The 21,928-nt window shown below is 40.5% G+C and overlaps 1 protein-coding gene across 7 annotated transcripts in view; it reads left to right on the top strand.

Moving 5' to 3' along the window:
- htr4 (5-hydroxytryptamine receptor 4) overlaps positions 1–21,692 on the top strand; it is a 135,806-nt gene extending 114,114 nt beyond the window's left edge. For 5 of the 7 annotated variants that reach the window (XM_015350020.2, XM_015350019.2, XM_015350023.2 and 2 more), the window contains one exon: positions 14,943–21,692. In XM_015350020.2, coding sequence (XP_015205506.1) covers positions 14,943–15,030 — 88 coding nt within the window. In that variant the 3' untranslated portion in view covers positions 15,031–21,692. Of the gene's footprint in view, positions 1–12,691; positions 12,794–14,942 lie in introns of those variants that run through there. The other 2 variants (XM_015350024.2, XM_069196219.1) reach the window with 2 other exon arrangements.
- The last annotated feature ends 236 nt before the right edge of the window (positions 21,693–21,928 follow it).

Below are 21,928 nucleotides of genomic sequence, written 5' to 3'. Positions count from 1 at the left end.
TCTAAATCATATTTTCACCCCCAGATTACTTAAATTTCATTTCTTGCTGAATGTCTTAAAGTGTAGGGATTAGACGCATCATGTGAAGCACACTTTATGATTAAACAAGCTGTACACATTTTTAGCCTAAAAAATCCAAAACATGCAGCCTTTCATAGTCGTATCTTGAGACTCCTGCTGTTTTGCTATATTTCTGTGACAAATTGCAAAATCTTCAGTTAAGATACTTCTTTTGCAATGAGACAGGTCTGTGAATGCTGTCTGAGTAACCCCATTTGTCTGATAACAATTCCGGATACACAGGCTGTAGATATTAAATTCAGCTTTCTCATTTAAAAGGGTTAATTGTATTTCTGGGTATGAGCGATGAACTATCAAAACAGTTGCCTTGTAAAAGAAATTGATTGTAGATAGAAATTGCAAAGCAGCTAACCCAAGTTCAGATGTATTTTTGAAAGCAATGTTACACTGTGGAGTGTGAATTAAGTTCAGTTGCACATTTTCACCTTGCATATCCAAGCATACAGGCTTATACATCTCTTTTATGACAGGATGAGAAGTAATACAATCATTTTCTTGAAACAACAATAATAAAGTACTGTAAATATAATATTTAAGAATTTGGTATTATATAAGAATGTAAAATATGATATTCACAGCTTGTTCACATCTCTCAGCCCACCAAGGATATTGCTCTCAGTAATGTGAGAAGAGGTCTTCTTCAGAGCAACAGCATGGAAATAAAACAGGAGGTGGACTTTAAATATCTCCTTAAGCTTTGCATTGTTGGCACAAAATATGAAACTACACCATTTCCTTCAGAACGTGATCTTGTTATTTCTTGTTGTGTTATGTAGGCTTTGGCTCTTATCAGCCTAATTATGGACATGATAGAAAAGGAGCCTTAATTACATGCCAAATAAAGGATAATGCAGAGCATCTATAATTAGAGGTTGATGGAACAGGCACATTTTCATCAGACAAATCTTTAATACTTTTACTAGTTTTTAGACCTATTCATGCGTTACAGATATCTGACCTACTGTGGGACGAAGTTTTTCTTTCATTCCATTTGTTTGCATTTGAATGTGCTTTGATTTGAAAGCAATCAGTGATTCATTTAATTTCTCATAAGTGAGGTGGGCAGTTTCAATAAAACACAATAAGACCCCCCCCCCTTAATTCATCCGTTTCATATCAACATAAAGTTAACAAAAGAGAGGAGGCTCTTGTCCCATCTGGTCCCTTTGGTAGGTGGACATTCCTTTCATGTCATTCAGCTCTGCCAGTGCTGCAGTGTTTCTGGAACGGAACGACTGCATGTGCTATCGTTCCTGTTCCTGATCAGGACAACACAGTGACAACTAAGCCATCTGGCAGAATAAGAATGTCATGGGATAATGCCCTTATACAGTAGGTGCTCTGGATTCAGTCCAGACAAGAGAAATTACGTGCATTCCTTGGCTTAAGGGAAAGTCCTACACTGACAGGCTGAAGAAACTGAACCTTTTTAGTCTAGACCAGAGAAAACTGCAAAGGACCCCGATACAAATTTGCAAAATCCAACAAAGGCACCAATACAGGCAACCCAGAAGAATTGTTCAGAATCATCAGTGAAGCACAAACCAGAAGACACTTATGGACACTACATGGAAGTGCGTTTAACACCGAGAACAGGACGCTCTTTTTCAGACAGAGGGTTGTGGGAGTCTGGAACAAACTACCTGGTCATGTTGTAGAAGCCAATACCCTGGCTTCAATAATGAAATGACTGGATGAGATCCTCTGATCAATTAGCTGTTAAGTAGATAGATACTTTATTGGTCCCGTGAGGGAAATTGCAGAAATGGTCTAGATAAATAGAATGGCTTCCTTTCGTTTGCAACTGTTCTTATGTGTGTTTTTACTTGGCATTGCGACTAAGACAAGTTGATGGCTGTCTCAAGAGATATTTCAAAATTAAAAAGATCGACCAACCAGTTGAGGCAAAGCCTGGTCTCTTGAGCCAAAAAAAAAGATCTTTCCTTTACACGTCCCAATGCCAAAAATGCTACTCCCAAAAAATGTTAGCTTTTCTAATTTAATTGACCTCTGAGCCTTCATCCTAAAAAGCATGGCTTCCTAAATCTTAACTCAGTGATTTAAATTTGCAAAGCTAGCTCCCTTGCACGTTTCAGATTTCTCGGTTTCAGCTACAGTAGTTTGTGATCTCTTGTGCAAAGTGCAATACTTTAAAAAAATGGAGCACAGAGTTTTCTGAGAGTAAGATGGACATGTTTCATGACAGTCAGTCCTAACTGTCAATACAGATGACTTACCAGTAGCGGCACTCTCGCATTTGTGAAGTTAAGGATTTCTGTTCTGGGAAAAGGGTAAGTGTTGTGAACGAGGACAGAGTGGGACGGGATCGGCAGCACTAACACCCTGCTCAGAAGCCTGTCTTCCACTCCATGCGCACACTGCGAGAGGATCATTTTGTTGGTGGTCAGTATGACATTTGATATGGCAGTAAAACAAAACTGTTACAGCTGTACTGCCTCTTCTCTTAAGAGTCAGAGGGACAGCAGATGGCAAAACGATGGTGAGTCAAACAATGAAACATGGTCTAGCCCCAGATTGGCTTTGGTTAAATATTAATACCACATACTGTATGCTGTTTTTAATACTTTAACAATCTGGATGACTCATTTGGTGTGTGCACAGTTTGTCTCCAGCCCTGATGAACCGCCATTTCTCAGACGCAGGCTCCCGGCTCTGAGCTGCTCAATAGCTCTGTTAAGCTAAATCAGCCCTGCTGCAGAAGTGAATCAAAGCATCGCATAGTACAATTCACAAGGAATCACACCATTCACCAGCAAATGTTAGGACAGAGGAAACAGAAAAGGACACTGGAGGGATTTTCTTTTTCGGATTTGTGAACACGCCGATTTAAAAAACAAAATGTTGCATTGCACATTCAGGGGACCCCATGGTGGCCTCGGGGCAGACACCCAGTCCCCCTAAACCAGGGGCTGGTGTCTTTAAACACCAAACCGTGCGCCATTCTTCCAGGAGACACCTATGCGCTGTGTGCCGGTGATGCGCCAGAGCCCCTTATTCAACAGATTTGTGCACCACTTTTCCTCACAGAGGTCAATATCCCCACAGGTTTTATAAAGTCGAGGAGGAACAGACCGAAACCCACTCATCTGAATTGAAAGGCGATGAAACCGAAGGCGCCCCGAGTCAGTAGAAAGTTATGTTGCTGTAACAAGGGGAACTGCAACGCTACTTTTTTACATTTCGGCTTTGGAAAGAATAGGCATTGATGATTTCATTTCAGACCGCAGTGAAAGTACAATGTACAGGGTAATGTGTCAACCCCCTCATTGACATCACAAAACAGACGAAATTTCCAAGTATGCGCAGCGCCATATTCCCGTCATCGTCTGCGATCTGCAAGCAGACTTCCGGTGACTTGAATCTTGTGAATACATCTCTTTTAATCCCATATAAATATTGATTTTAGTTGTAAAACCATATTTGATGTGCATCTTAACTTTCATATGATTATGATAAAAGGGATGACTTAAATCGTGAGGATCATCAAGCACTGATATAAGCCTCTCACTGCATTCTCTTTTCATCGTTTGCTTTCTATGGGCAAAAACAGAAGAAATGGCACCTGATTTGACCACAAGTTTTGGTTCAATATGTGAAATGAAAATATATTTCATATTATCAACTGTCCAGCTTCATAGTGAACTCCTAAGCAGAGAAAATGTCAGTAAACAACATGCCCTATGCCAAATTAATGATATTTGAAAAAACATGTAACAATAAAGCTTACGCTTTAGGCCAACCGAATTTTGCCACTGTATTCATTTATATCTAATGTAACGAAACCGACAAATGCAAGGCAACGTGTTTTTTAGATACATTAACTAGACTGCCGTTTTGAATGAGCGCAACCGGATTGAATTAAATGTGTCGACTTTGGGACGGTTGGGCAGACGAATACCACTTGTTAACTCTGCATGCAGAACCCGTTGAAACATTTCTGCGGTGCAATGGCTGCTGCTGTACTTTTTCACTCGTACATGGCAGTATATTATTCGTTGCGGAGACTAGTGACCAGAAAGGGCCGGTTCTATGTAGCAATTCTCGCGAACTCTCGCCCGTGGTGACCACACTGCACTTTCCCAAAGTGCACGATATTTTTTGCTTGATTCGGGATTTGTAACGTTTTTCAATACCGCCATTTAATTTGTTTTGTTACTGAGATTTAATAACTTGTCAGAGAAATTGGAACTGTAGTTCCCCTTTAAGTTATAAGTCTAGTGGGACTGCATTACTTACAGCAGTTAACACTGAAGGTGACATTTTATTCTTCACCACGTTTTGAACAGCAGAGGCTTGATTCATGTTCTATTATACACCTATCACATCTGCTTTCATTCATCAGGGGTTTTATACATATGCATTGTTTTGCTCCAGAGCCCTTTTCTGAATGTCACTGTAAAACATTTAACCCTGTAGAATTAGCATGAATCACCTTGCACCAGAAAAACGGAAGACGATTATACCGAAAACAAATTGTGAAAACTGAGCTGGAGTTAGTCTGATATTTGACAAAGCAGTGCAAATTTGATACCAGGGTATAAAAGGCTTTGAATGTCATCCTGATGTTGTCATTGTTTTGCGCCATTACTCTTTCATCCTTTAAAATAAGCCTAAAATTGAGCGTGATATCATTAACTGGGATTTTATTATTATTTTTATCATTATTATGCTAATCCTTTGCAGCTGTGTAGCAAGTGGCTCTTTTTTTCTCTAGCACACAATGCCCTCTTTAGCCAAGCATTAAAACTGCAAGTTCTTTAAAGTGTTATAAGAGGTTCATCCTACTCTAAAGCTTAATTTACACAATGCAGAAGGTGTTTTGTTACAGCAATACTCACCCCTTAACCCAGAGAGCCATAACACTACAGGCAACCTGAACTAACCATACACTAACACCATTGAAGTGACTGACTTCATTTAGTTAGCAGGACCTCCTGTAGAATGAAGACCAGGAGACCTATTAGCCTTGCAATTCAGCAGTATTAATTGTGCATGTTCTGAAATAGGATCTGTTAAGGGAAGGGCCGTCTCCTTTCGATGTTGTGGATGCTCTGAAATTGCTGTAATAGACCAGTGTCCATCTAATCTGCAAGGTGTATCTTAAGCTGTTGAATATAACCGTCGAACATTTTTTCATGCACTGGTGAAAGGGCACATTCTGCAAATGTGATTGATAGATCCGACAATCTCTCTCTGGCGCTAGAGTGCATTAGAACAACTAGAAAGACACATCTCCCGTCTGATTTAACTAGACAATATGCTGCAAGGACATGGCATTTTCAAGGTAATGGAAGAGCATGGAAAACACATCAACAAATACTGTAAGCTCATTATAAAAACATCCATACTGAGAGTGCAAATGGCAGGTGGCCCAAAACAACTTTAATTAAAATCAAAGTCGACTTAAAATCAACATGGATTTTAACGAACTGATGATTTGTGCACTTTGAAAATAATAAACATTAAAAAGCAGTAAGCATAGCAGTAGGTATGTTTGAATAATTTCATGTCTGCTAAGTACAGTATGTACATATAAAAAGGTTGCCTTGCCATTTGGTCTCTAATGGATATTAGTTTATTTACAATTTTCTTTCCAAGCTTTAATAAATCTTTGGTTTATCAGGGCTTCACCCAACATTACTCTCTTCCTCCTTCATTAATCTCTTTCACCATTAAAAAAATGTTCGCCTTCTGTAGAGCAACGCATGTGAGAAGTGCAGATTTCCTTTTATTTATTCTTCTGATCCAGAAATAAAACCTTTCCTCCTCCCGAGAGTCCATCTGCAAGAACAGTTCTCTCTTCTTTTTTGGGGGGGTTTCAAATAATGGGACATTCTTTTCATCAAAGCACTTATTAGGGTGTAAGATTAATAAATAAGGATTCATCTGAAATGTGTCCTTCAAGAAGGGAATTAATCATAATATTGGCATGTGGAAACTAGTTTCCTGAATGGGTGCTTTTTCTTTTTGAAAAAAAAAATACCCTCTTAACATCAAATTACCCCTCTGGAGTAAGATGGGACAATAAAGTATTGACTCTTTAGCCTGACAATGAGTGTCGTCAAGTGTACTAACAAATTGATTCCTGAACATTGAGTGAGCAAAAGAGCTAAAGAGCAGGAGTAGTGAATAGCTGTTGACAATAGGAATGTGGACGTGACAGATCTAAGGCAAGACAGAGACACAGAAAGGATCTCGAAAGAAAGGCACGGGAAAATTACTGTGACTTTCTCCTACGGCTCCGTTTAAATTGTTTGCTCCCAGTTGGCTTGATTACCAATGTGGGGTATTTTATTTCCTGTTAAAATTAAGGGCAACGATTGTCTGGCAATGCTGTGTGTTTTAATGTTGTCACTGTTCTGCTGGTTGTGTTCTATTGGGTATGTGAAGACACACCAGACTTTTGTCTCTACGATGATACCATTTGGTGAAAAATAGAATCTTGCTTCTGGTGAAAAATGATGTCTTGCTTCTTGATAATTTTCTAAATCCTGTCTAAAGAAGGAAAGCATAAGAGACCCTCTACGCCTCTTTTAGCTGCATGGGTTTTGATTAAAAATCGATTAGTCTGTGAAAATTGAAAATTGATGATATACAGTGAATACAGTATTCGAGTTTTTATTAAACACTGCACAAGTGCAGGTTACAGATTCAAAGCAGGTCATTTCTAGTGATTGTTGATGATGAGTATTGCCGATTAATTGGTGATTGTTCTAAGGTGGTTGAATGTGAAACCACCTTAGAACAATCACAAAAGCCCAAACTGCACATGGATAATTCATGGATTTTCAGGTTTAAATTGATTCTAATTCCTCAAAAATAGAATTGAGTTTGAATTCTAAAACGCTAAAGAACAATTGCTTCTCTGCAGTATAGCTGTGTCCAGATTACTACTTAGTATTCTTAAATTGTTTTCTGTTCAGTGGTATCACTGCACATGGAGAGGAAGTGGGCAGTTGCACTTAATGAGCTGTGACACGTGCTCTGGCAGTGATTGTTGTGGATACACTTGAGCTATTCTTACACAAGAGCAGAGAAAAGGGTCAGCTGTGATTGAACTGCCAGAGCAGTCTTATCTCTGGCAAACAGAGAGAAGAAAGAGAGGGCAAAATAATTGGGCTTAATATCACAGCTTCAAGTTTAGTTTCCTTTTTTGTAGCAACCATCTCAGCTTTCTTTTTAATTACCTCTGATATCCTTATCACTCAAAGTTGCTTTAATACTAAGATCTTTTGTACTAATGATATCACATAATAATATCATAATATCAACAGATAGTTTAAATCTATTTAATAAAAATTAGGTAAATGAGCACTTGTCTCTTATTATATGTATATATGCCATCACAACATTATTGATCATTTTTATATTGAATTACAAGGGCATTATTAATATTATCTGTGAAATAATGATATATTTGGGAAATGTACAGAAAGGGTTTCCAAAAGGTATATTGTGGAGAATTCATATGTGATTTCTAAAAAATGAACAGTATCCTTTATAAAGTGATAGGAAGTTGCACTGTTTGTTAAAGGACAGATTTTCTGCAGGTCACAGATGTTTGTTTTCACAGAGTATTGTCATTTTTAGTGACTTGCTTGTAAATGGGGTATTCAGAGCAACAACATGGGAATTGCACATAAAGTATTCACGCTTTCAGTCGTCATCACTGTTTTGACAGCGAATGAGTTCCGAGTGCAGATTAGAGACATGTTGCAGTTTGTAAAGTGCAGCAACACATTCCTAATGCCTTTCTGAAGTATGTAGTGTTCCCTGCTAAGCCGACGATGGTGCAGGGGAGTGTCCTGTTCTGAACCGATTTGGGGTTGGGGGGGGTTATCATGGGTCACCGACCACACAGTCCATGGATGAAAATTCAGGATGACTGAACGAGCTTGACTGGAGTGGATAACAGCGGAATTTTCATTTTCGACCTTTTTACAATAGCAATAGCAACATCCGAAACAAGATGGCTTTCGGAGAAGAGAGCAGCTTGAGCTGGCTCTCCAGCTTCACTCAATGGATGGGCTCCAATGTCCTTCGGGCTCAGACTGGCGTGCCATGCAGTCGGTGAGTCCCACGCGGGCTGCTCTGGACGCCTGAGCGGCTGTGGGATCCGAGGGGCTCTGTTCAGTCAGTTTGGCGGCGTCTGCTGATGTCGCGTCGGGCCAGGCTGGAGCACAACCAGCTCCCTGCCTTCCCGTGTGTTACAGATGGCTGGGCTTGACGCACTTACCGGCAGTCGAGTCGCAAGCTTGAAAAGAATGATTGGGGTTTAATTAACTCGAGATGAAGCGAGTGGGCAGCCGAGCTTCCCAGCCAAGCGGAAGCGAAAACAAACACTCTGGTCTCTTACTGCTTCCAGCTCTGCTGGCTGGATCCATGCTCCCACCCTCAGTGCTGCCACCTACGGGTCAGGGGGCAGCATTTCATTCTGGGGCTCAGCCACACTCGCCGATAATGATCCTTCCTTTCGGCTGAAGGATGAGCCAGGAATAGCAATAATAAGGCTCAAAAGGAGAGTCCGTGGCGTCACAGATACTTCTAAAAGATTTTGATGAATGATTTTACCTGGATGAAACGTCTTGTGATCTACATAGCCCAGGGCTGTGTGGCTCTGTTCTTTTCCTTTAAGGACGCGTTGGTGGGCTTAAAAGGTCAGCTGAGACTTACCAGGTCAGTTTCCACGGCATACTTTGCAGTCTTGGATGAACAGGAAAGGCAACAAAAAAAAACAAAAATATACAGACACTGAATGAAATGAAGTGGCACAGCAGGAACAGGAGTTTCCTTCAGTTCAACATAATACCCGTACACAAACAATGTGCTGTATGTGCATGGATCTCGGTTCTAGAAAACTAGTTCCTGACTGTGCAATATTAGTGTTGTTACAGAATAATATACAGTACTTGACCAACATGGAATATGACACTGGAACTGCAGGTGAGTTTCTAGATTGATCTCGTATGTGTGTAGACAGTAAGACTCATGTGCTTACTGAACAAAGTGTCTGAAGTGTTTGTAAACAGGCATCCAGGCAAGCCAGCAAGCACTTCTGCTGTCAGTGGCTTACAAGCGTGAGACACACAAAAGCAGAGATTTGTCATATTTGGGGTTAAAATATCAACAATGTGGCAACAATTTGGAGTTCTGCTACATTAAAAACCCAAAACACGTTTCCCTTTTCACTCCAACGTCAGAGGCCCTTTTTTAAGGTAAATCTTAGGCCCAATTTCCCGACAGGAATTATCTTTGGTTTGCTTGTTTATGTAAACAGCATTTAATGGTTTTAGAGCAGAGCTGGCACTCAGGGCTCCTGCCCCGGTCACTGAAAATAACACTGAATGGAAGCACAATGTTCTGCTTCAATTGATGTCATTGGGATGTGAAAGGAGGTTCCTGAGCATGGGACAACTGCTGCATTTTAAAAGTGCACTTAAGGCTGTGGGAAATGCATATATACAAATGCAAATATTCATATTCTCGGGGTGAAAAGCTTTTCTCATTTTGGCTTCCAACAAAGCGCACACCCTCTCACTTTGCCTGCGACTTAATTGCAGTTGCATGTCATTATTATTTTTTTAAGAATGGCAACCAGGTCATGGCTCAAATCAGTATTGAGCCCAGCCTTACATAAAATCAATCTACCAATCTATTTTGTGCAGCAGAGATGTGTGTGTGGATGTTACCGGATGTTGCTGGTGTATCTTTTCTTTGGACATTTTTTACTGTATGTAAAACAACTCAACTTGCATAACAACGCAATCTGCTTGAGGTTTTCCAAGTGTCTTTCCCTTGTACAAATAGTACTAATAGTAGAATGGAAAGGAGGGAGAAAAGCAATGTAATTCTTATTATTTGTTTTCCACATGCTTATGCTATGGACATTTACAGTACGTACAATGAAACTAACAAGTGTAGCAGAGCTAGTTTGGACATGGTGACGTCATCGCCCTCCCTGCGCGCAGCAGGGACCTCAGCCACCTGGGCTGGGGGAGGTCTCCTTTAGCTCACTTGGCTGGTTCCCTGTGGCGTTATGCCGTTATGCTTCAATTGAAGCTGTTCTGAACTCTAGCCAGCAATAAATTACCTGGATGCAGAGAAAAGTTTCTGTATTGTAATTTGACCCTTCTTTGACCCCTGACATTTCAGATGGACATAAAAAGGCAATATGATATAGCAACTGCCTCAATCATACCTGAGCGGTCTTGTCAGGGAGTTTGATGAATCAGAGACTTTTCTCAAGCCTAAAACTCCATTTAATTGCCAGCAAAATCAACCACTCTGGACTGCTCCCATTGCAGAGATCACCATTACCTTGCTTCACTAGGAGAACAAAGGTGACGAGACTAGGAATGCGATACAATTGTGAACAAGTATGATCTCACTTTGCAACCCAGGTTGATCAACAATAATTTAGATCATGTGCTACTTCTGTAAAGTAAATTGGAAATGATGGGTTTTTTCTTTTACAACCCCAGCCACTTTCAATTTTTAGTCAATCCAGTTTTTGGGGAGCTGTTATTGTGTGGCAAATCAGGGCTGTCCTGGCAGTCTCTGACCCCTCACACCCCTGACACACGGCCCAGATTTGAAACAGCAGTCAGGGGATTGTGGGGCTCAAGCTGTACTGTCAATGGAAGCAGTCACTCTGGAGTCCTTGAACATCTGAGGGGCTTGCCAAAATGAGAGATGAGAACTTGCTCATGTTCTCTTTCTCTTCCTCTTTTGAAGACAGGCTTATCGAGATCTTAGCTTTCAAATCGAACAGGGTAAGCTTTAAAATGAACAGGGTGAATTCGGTTTTTTTCTGAAGTTATCTGGTGAGGATGAAGCCGTGGAACGTAGCAAAACTCAGGGGGAAGGAGGGTCTGATTATAGTTTCACTTCCACACGGGGCAGACTGAGGATGACAATAAGAATGAGGTTCCACATGATCGTAATGGCTGTCCGTCTTGTCAGAGATTGGTTATCAAGGACCATAAAAGACTCTTGGATTCACTTCCCTGCTACTGAATCTATAATTGTAGCATTTCTGTCGACTGTATATCTAAGCAGCAGATGTCCACTGAATCCTCTCCTGTTCAATTCATTGGCTTGGCAGTGTATGAATTGGTATTGGAAATTAAGGTTCAGGACACAAGACCACTCATAGTAATAACTTTTAATTCCCTAAATTACTTTTTACTTCCACCAGCCCCCTTCACAGCCTCAGTCACAGTAGTTTACTCCACATGGGAAGGTCTGGCCCATCCCTCAGTCAAGCAGGCTCCGGCTGGAGAGTACAGTAATCCCTTGCAATTAACGAGAGCACACACTGCTTTGCGAGGTGCTGTGTCAATCTCTTGAATTAATCCTGAAAAGAAGCCCGCTTCAAGAGGAGCATGTTGAAGCCGGTCTCTTTCGAGGACGACGCGCCAAGGATGTAAGCTGGCAGTCAAAAGAGGCTGCAGCACATTCCACATTAAGCCCTTAGCTCAATTTCTAATCTAAATTTAGCATCACTGATTATTTTAGTAATGCCCACCTGATTTGGAATAGCCAGATATGTGTTTTGTCACGTCACACGTCAGGTCTGGCTGCTACAAACCCCATGACATACAAAAGGGGGAACAGGAGGACTTGTGGCCAAGCTCCTCCAGCTCGCCCACCTCTGAGCCAAACACCTTTTAACGCATCACGGACACCGCAGTCCCGTACCAGAGGTTCAGATCCTTCACCGACAGTGCAGGAAAAGTGTAAGTGTCCTGGAGGCCACAGGGGTCTCTGACGCTGTGTATCTGACTAATCCCCCTCTCTGAAGCTCTCAGCCAGTTGTGCACAAATGCTTGGGCAATCCTGGTCATAGTCCACTACTGACATGACTCAGGCTTGAACCCTTGAACCCGTGATCGCGCAGAGCTCAATCTGCATTCCGGCGAGCTCCTTTACCAGCTGGGGCACTTGGGAAGCCCACTCAACCAGTTTCCTCAGCCAGACTCTCTTTACGATCTGCTCTGAGTTAAAAGGCAGAGGAACTTTTTTCATGAAAAAACACGTCTTTAGATTACTGTTCTTAGCAGTCATATTATTGTGCATTATTCTTCTAGCTGCAAAGGTGATCTTGGTGCCCATTGCTGCATTGGAAATGCAGTGCTGTTTTACAGACCATTTCAGATTCCCATATTCCTAACATTGGAGAGGGCCAAAGCCTGCACTTATGCAGCTCGGTGGAAATCAGTGACCCCTCAAGACCTGTAGCAGGAGGTTATTTGTTGAACGGGACAAATACTCACTGATACTGTAGTTGAGGTCACCAGGCTCATTTCATTTGGGCCCTGAGCTGACACAAGGCAGCTCTCCAAGGTATCGCTGACGAATTGATGTTTGGGTGATGAAAAGCAGAACAGCTGAGCTTATAGCTATCATTGCCTATTGCCCTTTTATTGTATTTCCATTCCAGGGCTGCTGTTTTCCCATTATCATCCAAGAATTCAGGAATGAAAAGGTTAAGGCTGGTGAAACAGGCGGGGTGAGAGGTTAATAGTGCTGATAATACCTTCACTATTGCCATTGCGAGCAGAGCCTCTCATTGCTTTTGTATTGCCAGTGTGTGCTAGAGCAGTAGCAGTAAGAGGCAGCATCACCTTGTGAACGCAGGAGCACACAGTTAAAGAGGAAGACGTGCTGGAAACAGGGCCTGACTAGCCAGCCAACGAAACCACATACAGGTGTGCTGCAACGATTTCTTTCAAACCAAAGTCTTCCAGTTAGCCATGCTCCTTTCTGTCTTGTCATTGCAATCGTTTTCTAACGCGCCCCCTTTCTTTTTCGAATTAAAAGGTGCAATTATTTTCTCGTTTATTATTTGCTCTCTTCGCAACCTGGCTTACATCTGCAATCCCCCATTCCACACAGGAAAGATCCACACAGGAAGAATGAGGTCCAGTCAAAGCCCACTGTGGCTGTGTCATGCTGTTAGCCTGCAGTCTTTGGATTCTTTTTTGCTCTCCACTAGTCACATAAAATAAACAAGCTCTTTCTGCAGACTCACCAGTTATAAAATGCAGCCAGTTAAAGTGCGTAGTTAAAGGATCGACAGGGGATACTGCTGGAGTACGTCTGTTGTGAAAAGCTGCAGGGTAATCCGCAGCCTGCTGGAACTGAGAACTGATCAGTCAGGTCATTGCTTTTCTTCTTCTTTGGAGTGGAAAAAGAGGCTGTTTCGAAACCATTCTGCAATTAGCATGCCACTTTTTATGAGCAGAGTGGAGTTTTAAAAGGCAGGTAGTTCTTACACTAATAACATTTGAAAACTGGAAGCCACCTCTATGCACTGTTTTTTTTTTTTTAACCTCTATGCACTGTCAGATGCTTGGCAGTTCTTCCTTATTTTCCAGCTGTGACATGGAGTAGGGACATTGGATTGCACTGGGAACTGTGCTTTGTGATTAAATCCAAATTAAAGTCTGTCTTTTGAGATTATGTCTTTTTCCTTTACTGTAATGAATGATGATGATAGCCCTGAGCTTCCCTCAGGCTCACGTATGACAAAATAAAAAGTAAGGAGAAACTGCTGTGAGAAGCATTTGAGCAGTATAAGCTAAAACTCCAGTTTAGTCACTTCCAGAATGATATATACATATATGATTATTTTTGTCCTAGACCTTGCAGGAAATTTTTCATTTCTGGGATTCAGAGAACTGTAAAAGAGAAGTATAGACAGGGATTTACAAGACTTTAATCTTGAGATTTTTAAATACAGCAGTACAAAATCGAAACTAACCAGCTCTTCCCCTTACAAAAGATGTCTGCACTCCAGTGAGGGTAGGAGGCACCTGAGTTCTTCTGATCAGAGCACTGAACAGCTCCAGGGAGATGGCTCCTTGGGACCTCTGGAGCATCTGTTAATTTGCACATGTATTCTGGGAAGCTCCCTGGAAAAGCTTTCCTCCATATTCTAAGGTACACTATTGCAAAGCTACAACTTTCCACTGTCAGCTGATAGCTGACAGGTGTGATTGCACCACTTAATGACTCTGTCCTTTACTCACAGGCTTGTTAATAAGAAGGCATGTCAGTCCGTTAAATCACCTGTCATGGTTCATTTTGGAGCTCTGGGATATTCACTACCCAATTCTTTCTCATTTTGAAAGGCCCTTGTTAAAAGGTTATCTGAGGATGTACAGTTAAGAAATCGTGGGATTTGTTTTTACTGAAGTAACCGCAATGACTTCTGACTATCTCTTACAGAAGTGGAAACAGAATAAGACATTCTGTGGACTTTTATACTGGTGAGAAAGGGATGTGTTTGACATCTAATCTAGGCGTTTCTAATGATCAAAGTGACGTAATGTTGAACTTTTTTCCTGTAGACAGTGGATGTGATAATTGTTGTTCTTAGTGATGCACAGTCACTGTGGATCAGAGGGAAATTTTGCATCAAGTCCTGGAGAAGATCAGGTGCATTGTGTGTACCACAGCCTTACTTTCCATTACTCTTCTTATGAATAGTAATAGGACATATTGTTTTGTATCCCCAGTGTTTCATCTCAGTTTCTACTACTGTATCAACAACTATATTGCACAGAAGAACTGTCTCCTTTCTCAAGAATAGTTTGGAGCTTAGAGACATAGGCACATAGCAAGGCATGTTAATCATTAAAGCTCCCACCATTTTTTAGTAAATAATTTGGCTAATGCTTTTACCCGAAGCCACTTATATGTGCGCCGATTTATACAGGTGGGTATTTTACTGCAGCAATTCAGGAGAAGCACTTTGCTCAGGAGTGGAACTGCAGTCAAGAGGCCTGAGAGGGTCACAATAAGACCATGAACTCTTACCTTCCTTTGTCTTTCAGGTATACAGTGCTGTACAATGGAAATCACACAGAACAGGAGAAGCTGTCGCTTCAGAATGATACAGAATCCCAAGAGTCCTGCTTCTGATGACCGTGGCATTTCCACCTATGGATGGGAGTCATTATGGGTGGGAATGATGGGGAGAATGATGCCGTCATACTGGAGAGCACTGTCCCTCACTCTGACATAAGAGCTGAGGGGCCGCCTTCAGATCCCTCACTGCGTGCCCTTTCAGACTGCTGTGGCGATTACTGGCATTGCCGCTATCAGAACACCGCGAAGGCTATTAAACGTAATGAAGAGGTGAACAATAATTGGAGAGACAGAACTCAGAGACTCGTACGACACTATCCCTCTCATTAAAATCACAATCTGTACCTCGTCGTCCTAGATCTCACCGGTTTTTAGTGCTATTCCACAAGAACTGCCAAAGGTAATTGACTTCCTGAGTAGTACATATTTAATGAAAATAAAATGCCTATTGTGAATTTAAGAAACATAAGTGTAATGCCACAGATTCCCACTTTAGTTTTCTTTTCTGGTGTTTGGCGTGACAGTTTGGCCATGCTGAAGGCTTTTTCCTGCTCTTTTCGGGAAAAAAGTAGCCTATTTATTATGTCATCATGTTCAACTTACTTGTCATTCCAGATAAGAACAGAGCTGGCCTCAAAGGTGATTGTAATCCTGGGTTTTCACTTCTTTGCTGGCCTGAAGAGAAATTGCCCACACCAGGAAATGTTTCAGGAATGATATTATTCCCTGGAAACTTCCATATCCAAATCCCTTATTCCCGTCCATTCTTTCCTCATTTTCTTCCACCACACAACAGAAGTTGGTCATGAACCAGCTTTTCATATCAATGTTCAGTGACATGACAACTTCTTGCGAAAAACAAAATAAAATATGCACTTGTTGCCTAACTCTTGGAATATAGTGAAATTTAATTTCAGTATTAACAGAATCAATAAGAAACAGCTTGCTTGCGGTTATATACCTTTTGTTAAATAATCATGGCTACTTTTTCTCACAAACTGCACAGGATGCTGCCTTTTTTCCCCAGGAAAATTGCAAACACAGACAGCATGGCCTTGACAGCCAGAGAGTGAAGAGTGCGTTTTTTAACAAGCGCGGCGCATTAGTGCTTTTGTAGCTCGTCAGTAATTTCTCCTAGCGAACAAGAGAAAAAATACAATGTACAAAGACACGTTATTTTTTCTGTTTTTGCTGTTGTATTTGGACGGCTGTCTTTATTGCCTAGGATCTCTTCCTTTTTTGGTGGTTACTGGTTCAACATTGCTGCGTTTTATTCTAGCTGTTTAGTTTGTTCTGCACCCATTGGCAAGTTAACACTGACACAAAAGTCTGTCTGTAACAGTTTTTACTGGCCACGATGCCGGCCCAATATGTGCTCTGCCCTGTTGTTCGTGGATGTGAAGTTATTTTGGATAGTAATGGCCTGCCATTTGCTTTTTTATTCCACCTCCATCCTGTGTCTACATCTTTGGAGCTGCTAGCTCAGAATGGCACACAACCGAGTGCCTTAAACGTTGGACTGCACACATTATTAAAACCGATCAGAGCTGTCTGCATTTGTCTCTGCAAAATAGCAAAATAAAAAAATCACTTAGAATTTATTCATGTGTCTCATCCTGAAGGATTCCAAAGCACTTTACGTATAGGAACGGACGCGTTTCATCCACCACGGAAAAGAGGTATCCACCTGGGACTGCAACCCCACTACACAGGTGGAGAACTAAGAAATTCCTTCACCAGCTGAATCTAGGAGGGATATCGGGGAGAGACCGTTCAAGCCGAAAGAGGAATTTAGTCAGGACACTGGTGTTAACACCCCTGCCCTGAGATCTTGAATGAGTCAGGCCATCAGTATGCCATCTTGTGTGAAGGACAGTGCCTAGTGCAACTGTGTTTCTGGCCCCCATACCGGGGGCATCAGTTTGAGAAATCCTGCTCCAGAGGGAGGAACACCGCCTTACTGACCAGTCCTTTCTTAGCTTCTTACTGACCTGGCTTTCTTAGCTTCTAAGGTCTGACACAATCAGGTTACAAAGTGGCAACACTGTGGCCAAAAACCATAACAGGAATGATTTCCTCCATGTATACGAGTCACACAACACACAGGAGTGTGCCCTAAGGCCCAGCAATACAGCACTTTGTTTTAAAATCCTATTCACCTCCAAGGTGTCACATACAGCTCTCATATCTATGTTTTCTGGATCCAGGCTTGATTTGAGTTTCAATTTGTTTTTCATTCCGCGTGAGAGTGCTATCAGAATGTGCTGATTATCATGCCAAATTTTGGGGGCAGTAGGTGATTGTACATGAGGCAAGTGGTCATTTCAGGACCCTGTCCTTGTGCACCACTTAGCTGCTACAATATGAAACGAAACCATCATCCCACTTTGTGGGGTGAGGAGGAAATTGCCAATAACCAATCACCTGAATCCCCCCTCGGAAATTCATGCCTGCACTGTAAATAAGTTCCTTAATGTCTGTGATTGACTTGGTACAGGCGAACATGTTTCTAAAAACTGGTTGCGGTCATCATGAGTCAACTCAGGCTTGCAGGAAATCTCTTTCAGAACGTGCGTTTACATTCGGGTGACTCATTTTCCTGCGGTTTCATGGTGTCCAATGTAGCACAACACCCCGAAATTCCAACCTTCCTCTTCCCCCCCGGTTTAATCGTAGCACTGTACATTGCACAAATAGAAGAGATGAAGGGAAATGTGAACAATTCACCTGAAATTAAAAACTGCTATTTCTTGCCTCCGTGCTCTCCCAGTCGGCTGGAGAGAGTGTCCATACTTTGTCCAACAAAAATCACCCCTGGATTTGAGCAGAACTCCACGTCCACAGAGCTGATGAAACATTCCACCTGATTATTTTTCTATATTCTTGAAACTGGCAATGTAGTTATGTTTGTGGAACTTTATGGACATACAAATGGACTGTGTTTAGAGTTTGCATTAAAATTAAATTAAATGCCTGGGCTGTCTGGAAGCAGCTTTTGTATTTAATATTAAGCAGAAGATGTGGATGTGGATATACCTTCCTATCCCAAGATGCTTGGCGTATAGGAGGGAACTCACTAAACACACATTAAAAGGTTTCAAGGCTTGTTTTTTTCTGATAACACATTTTTTTCTCCCAAAATACTGTACAAATACAGACTAATATTAGTGCTAAGGCCAGTTATAAGTCATCCGTACCACAGGAATATAATACTGTGATTTGCATATATAGAAATATATATATATATTTTTTTCTAATACATGGTATTTTGTATGCTTATTTTTACCCCGTAATGTACAGCAGTTAAAGTGTTTGTACGGAATGACAAATTAAGATGAATGTTTATTACTAAGATTTTTCACAAAAGCGGATTGATTTCACGTGATTCGCTGCTTTAAATTGATAATAGTCATTACAGCATCTTTGACAACAGTCTCAAGATGGAAATGCAGTGCACTCTGGTTGCTCTTTCCTAATATAAAAGACAGTTTCTTCTCTTACATACTGCAGTACAATCGCCATTTCTTCAGCTTGCTAATAGCAAAAATGCAAAGCTGTCTAGAAATGTTAAAATTAATAGATTCAACTTACCTCAACCTGCCTTAGTTTCACATGTTAATTTACTATTAAAATCGTGTACAAAAAACATTCAACACTTTAAAGCTGTAAAAAGACTGAACCATGTGCAATTAGTTTAAATTTAATGTAATTTATATTATGGAAGATTAAGAACTGAAAAACCGAATTTAATTTTGAAAATGTGTCTTGTGATTTAGTGAACAGAACTTTATAGAATTTTGTATGCAATAATCTGACCGCAGCAACCAAATTCCTTTACGGATTTGCAAAGAATGTAAATGTGTGAAATCTTAGTGTCTTTTTAAACTTGTATTTTTCCATGTGGCTGAATTGCATTGATCATCCCAGAACAAAAAAAAAAAAAAATTAAGAATGTAAATAATCCTGTGTATATAGACACTGACACCTTTTATATTAAGAGTATATATAATATGAAGAGCTTAATTACAATGACAAGAAACTAACGAACCTGAAGACTATAAGGCAGCTTTTGTGTTTGTATTGAAACTTCCGTACTGATGTGTCATTGTGATTTGAGGCACAATCGGGATCATTCAAGAAAGAAATTGATTTTAAAGGTCAGGCATCAGAGTAACCAGAATACACTGACCTTTTTTGATTTCTCCCCTTAAAAAGTATCAAGGACAGTACGACAGTACGTCTGCAGGTTTGCTTTAAATCACCTGCACCTGAAACGGTGGCAGAAGCTAATAAACCTTTTTTTAATTAAGCCAATAATAAGCTGTTGTTTGGTGATGTTGTCAGTGATTCTAGTTATTGCTGTTGCCTCTGATCCTCATGAGCTCATGAGCTTGTCCCCTGGTCTAGGGTGGCAGTGCACCATTCTGTCCTCATTTCCTGGACATAGAGACAGCATGGAGATTAAACTGGGAAGGAATCAGAGGGAGACAAACAAAAACGTTTTGGGGGGAGTTTTAAAGGGGACACATCAGAAGCTTCCACTTGAAAGGAAAGATAACTTGTGACGTCCTTCATTCTTTTTCCTATTCAAACATGCAGTCATTTCCTTATCAATTTGTTTTTCTAAAGACACTTGACGTCTGTTGTCCTCCATGCTGTTTACAGCTTTTCCATGTTCATCTGGGCTATAATGTGAACTGTAAAGCCTTCTCAGTTCCTGCTGTGAATTTGGCCAGCTGATCATTGTTACTTTGTCTAACAAATAACGAACAGCAAGACTCTGTAGCTGATGTGATTGAGTCTTGACCCACAGATCGTGGGCTTGACTTTGGTCACCAGTAGGGCTGTCTGTCTGTAAATTCCAAGCATTTGCCTGCCTTTGCATTTTTCTCTTGTCAGCTTTACAAAAATTCAACTGAAATGCCCATGAAAGATGTGAAAGAGCCTTCCTTTTGTGCTACACTAAGCAATGCACAGAATGAACTTGCAATTTACTTGCTGAGTGTATCCATAATGAAGCATTCTAATAGTCTTCTTTTAATAGAATGTCTAAAAGACTAAATCCCTTACTAGCAGATTTTATTAACTAACACAGGAATGTCAAGTGGAAGCTCACATATACAGTAGTAGACAGAATTTAAAATTCATTACCTAGTACCTGCATTCATACAGTATTAACCGCTGGAGTTAAGAGTGCTTAAATTAGCTTTTCTATTTTTCAAATAGTTTAAAATAGGTGTCCTGAAGCTAGCAAAGAAATATTAAAGTATAATCCAGCAGAGTAAGCTTTTATATGTGCTGAGTATAAAGCCATCATTTAAGAGGTGTTTGCAAACAAATAATTTGAGCTTTTATTTCATTTTATTTCCGCTTTCCTTACCATTACCTTACAACAATTAAAGCTTTAACCATAGTGTGCACATGGGCTGCTAGCTGCTTTAAAATGTGCTCCTGTCCACTCATTAGTCATTTTTAACTTGTATAAAAAATCAATGTAGGAATGCATAACAAGCAGTTATGTTAGAATGAGCAGATTAATCCAGAGATCAAAATGAATGTAGGGGCAGATTCTCTGTGATAAAAATAATTCTAACCACCACTAGTTTCCCAAGGAAGAGAGCTCTGGCCACAGCATCACCAGCATAATGAAGCTGGAGAGCTTCTGGGGCAACAGCAATAGTCTGCCTGGGCTCAGTATCATTACTATTGATGGTATAAAAACCACGTTGTCCTGCCATAAAATCCTAAGAAGTTGGAAAACGCACATAGCTGTAAATATTTATCTACATATACAGAAAGTATCTATATATACTGTAAGTTTCTATATACAATATCTCCAGCAGTTGCAGTTCAAAAGGCTTAGTGAGGACAAGAGTTTAAAAATCAACCCTTGACACTCAAGCTCTGTGTGTGTTTCCAGGGAACTGCTCTAATGCTTGCAGGGCTCAATTTCCAAACAGTGTCTGGAGGTAGACAGCACTGCTATTGTAAAATGTAAAAGGAAATGAAACCAGCTGCACATTTAGAAATTTAGGAATTTATCAACTGGCAAGAAAGCTTACCTGTAAATTTGCAGACATTCAATTGATGGATGGAGTCAGAGCTAACTCATGCATTGTGGTCTGTGCATCAGGTGACTGCCTGTCAGAAGAGGCAAAGAGGAACATCTGTTTAGAGAAATGTACAAATGTTGTAAAAGCAATTTTGCTGATTTTGAAACAAGGTATATTAATGTTCAAATATTTATACATGCTATACAGTGTACGGCACAGTATCTTACAAATGTTGTTAAGTTAAGGGAATGTGCGTTTTAGTCTCGTTATGAGGAGAGGTGGAATTTTTGAGAAAGCTAACATAAAGCACAGGTGATAAAATATTAACCGGGCAAGTAATGGGCACTAAGATTAAAGTTTACTTTTAAAATGTGTTCCCAAATGTATTATATCTCTCATTTTGATTCCAGATTTCCTAAGAATGACAAAAATATTAACTACAACTGAACTACTCACATCCCTCAAAGGGCAAGAATTCACAGCATGAACAAAATGTAAATCTAGTAAAAACATTGTACAGAATTTTTTTTCTGTCACTCTTCAGTATTTATTTTAATGGAATAAGATGAGTATTTTCATGTAAAGCTTCTCTTTCAGGGAGCTAAGTGTATTACTTTTTTCTGTTGCTATGTGACAGCTTTAATAAATACAAAAATGAAGAGATGTTAAGACGCTGGAGTCCTTCTTTGTCAAAAAATTAATGTTTACTTCCATTTTACTTCAAACTGAGGCGAACTGCATGTTCATACAGTAGTGGCTGGAAAATACCAGGACAAAATCAAACCAACTCTACTCCCTGGGACTTAACTGTCTCATCCGTAATACCACTCATCCCATATACACAAATCATTCCGCTATGCAAAGATTAAGTGCTTTCAGACTTTCAAAGGCTGTGACAT

This window comes from Lepisosteus oculatus, chromosome 11 (genome assembly GCF_040954835.1).
Source record: "Lepisosteus oculatus isolate fLepOcu1 chromosome 11, fLepOcu1.hap2, whole genome shotgun sequence".
Taxonomy (NCBI): domain Eukaryota; kingdom Metazoa; phylum Chordata; class Actinopteri; order Semionotiformes; family Lepisosteidae; genus Lepisosteus; species Lepisosteus oculatus.
Note: the sequence above shows the minus strand (reverse complement) of the source record. Positions and strands in the feature narration are given on the sequence as shown.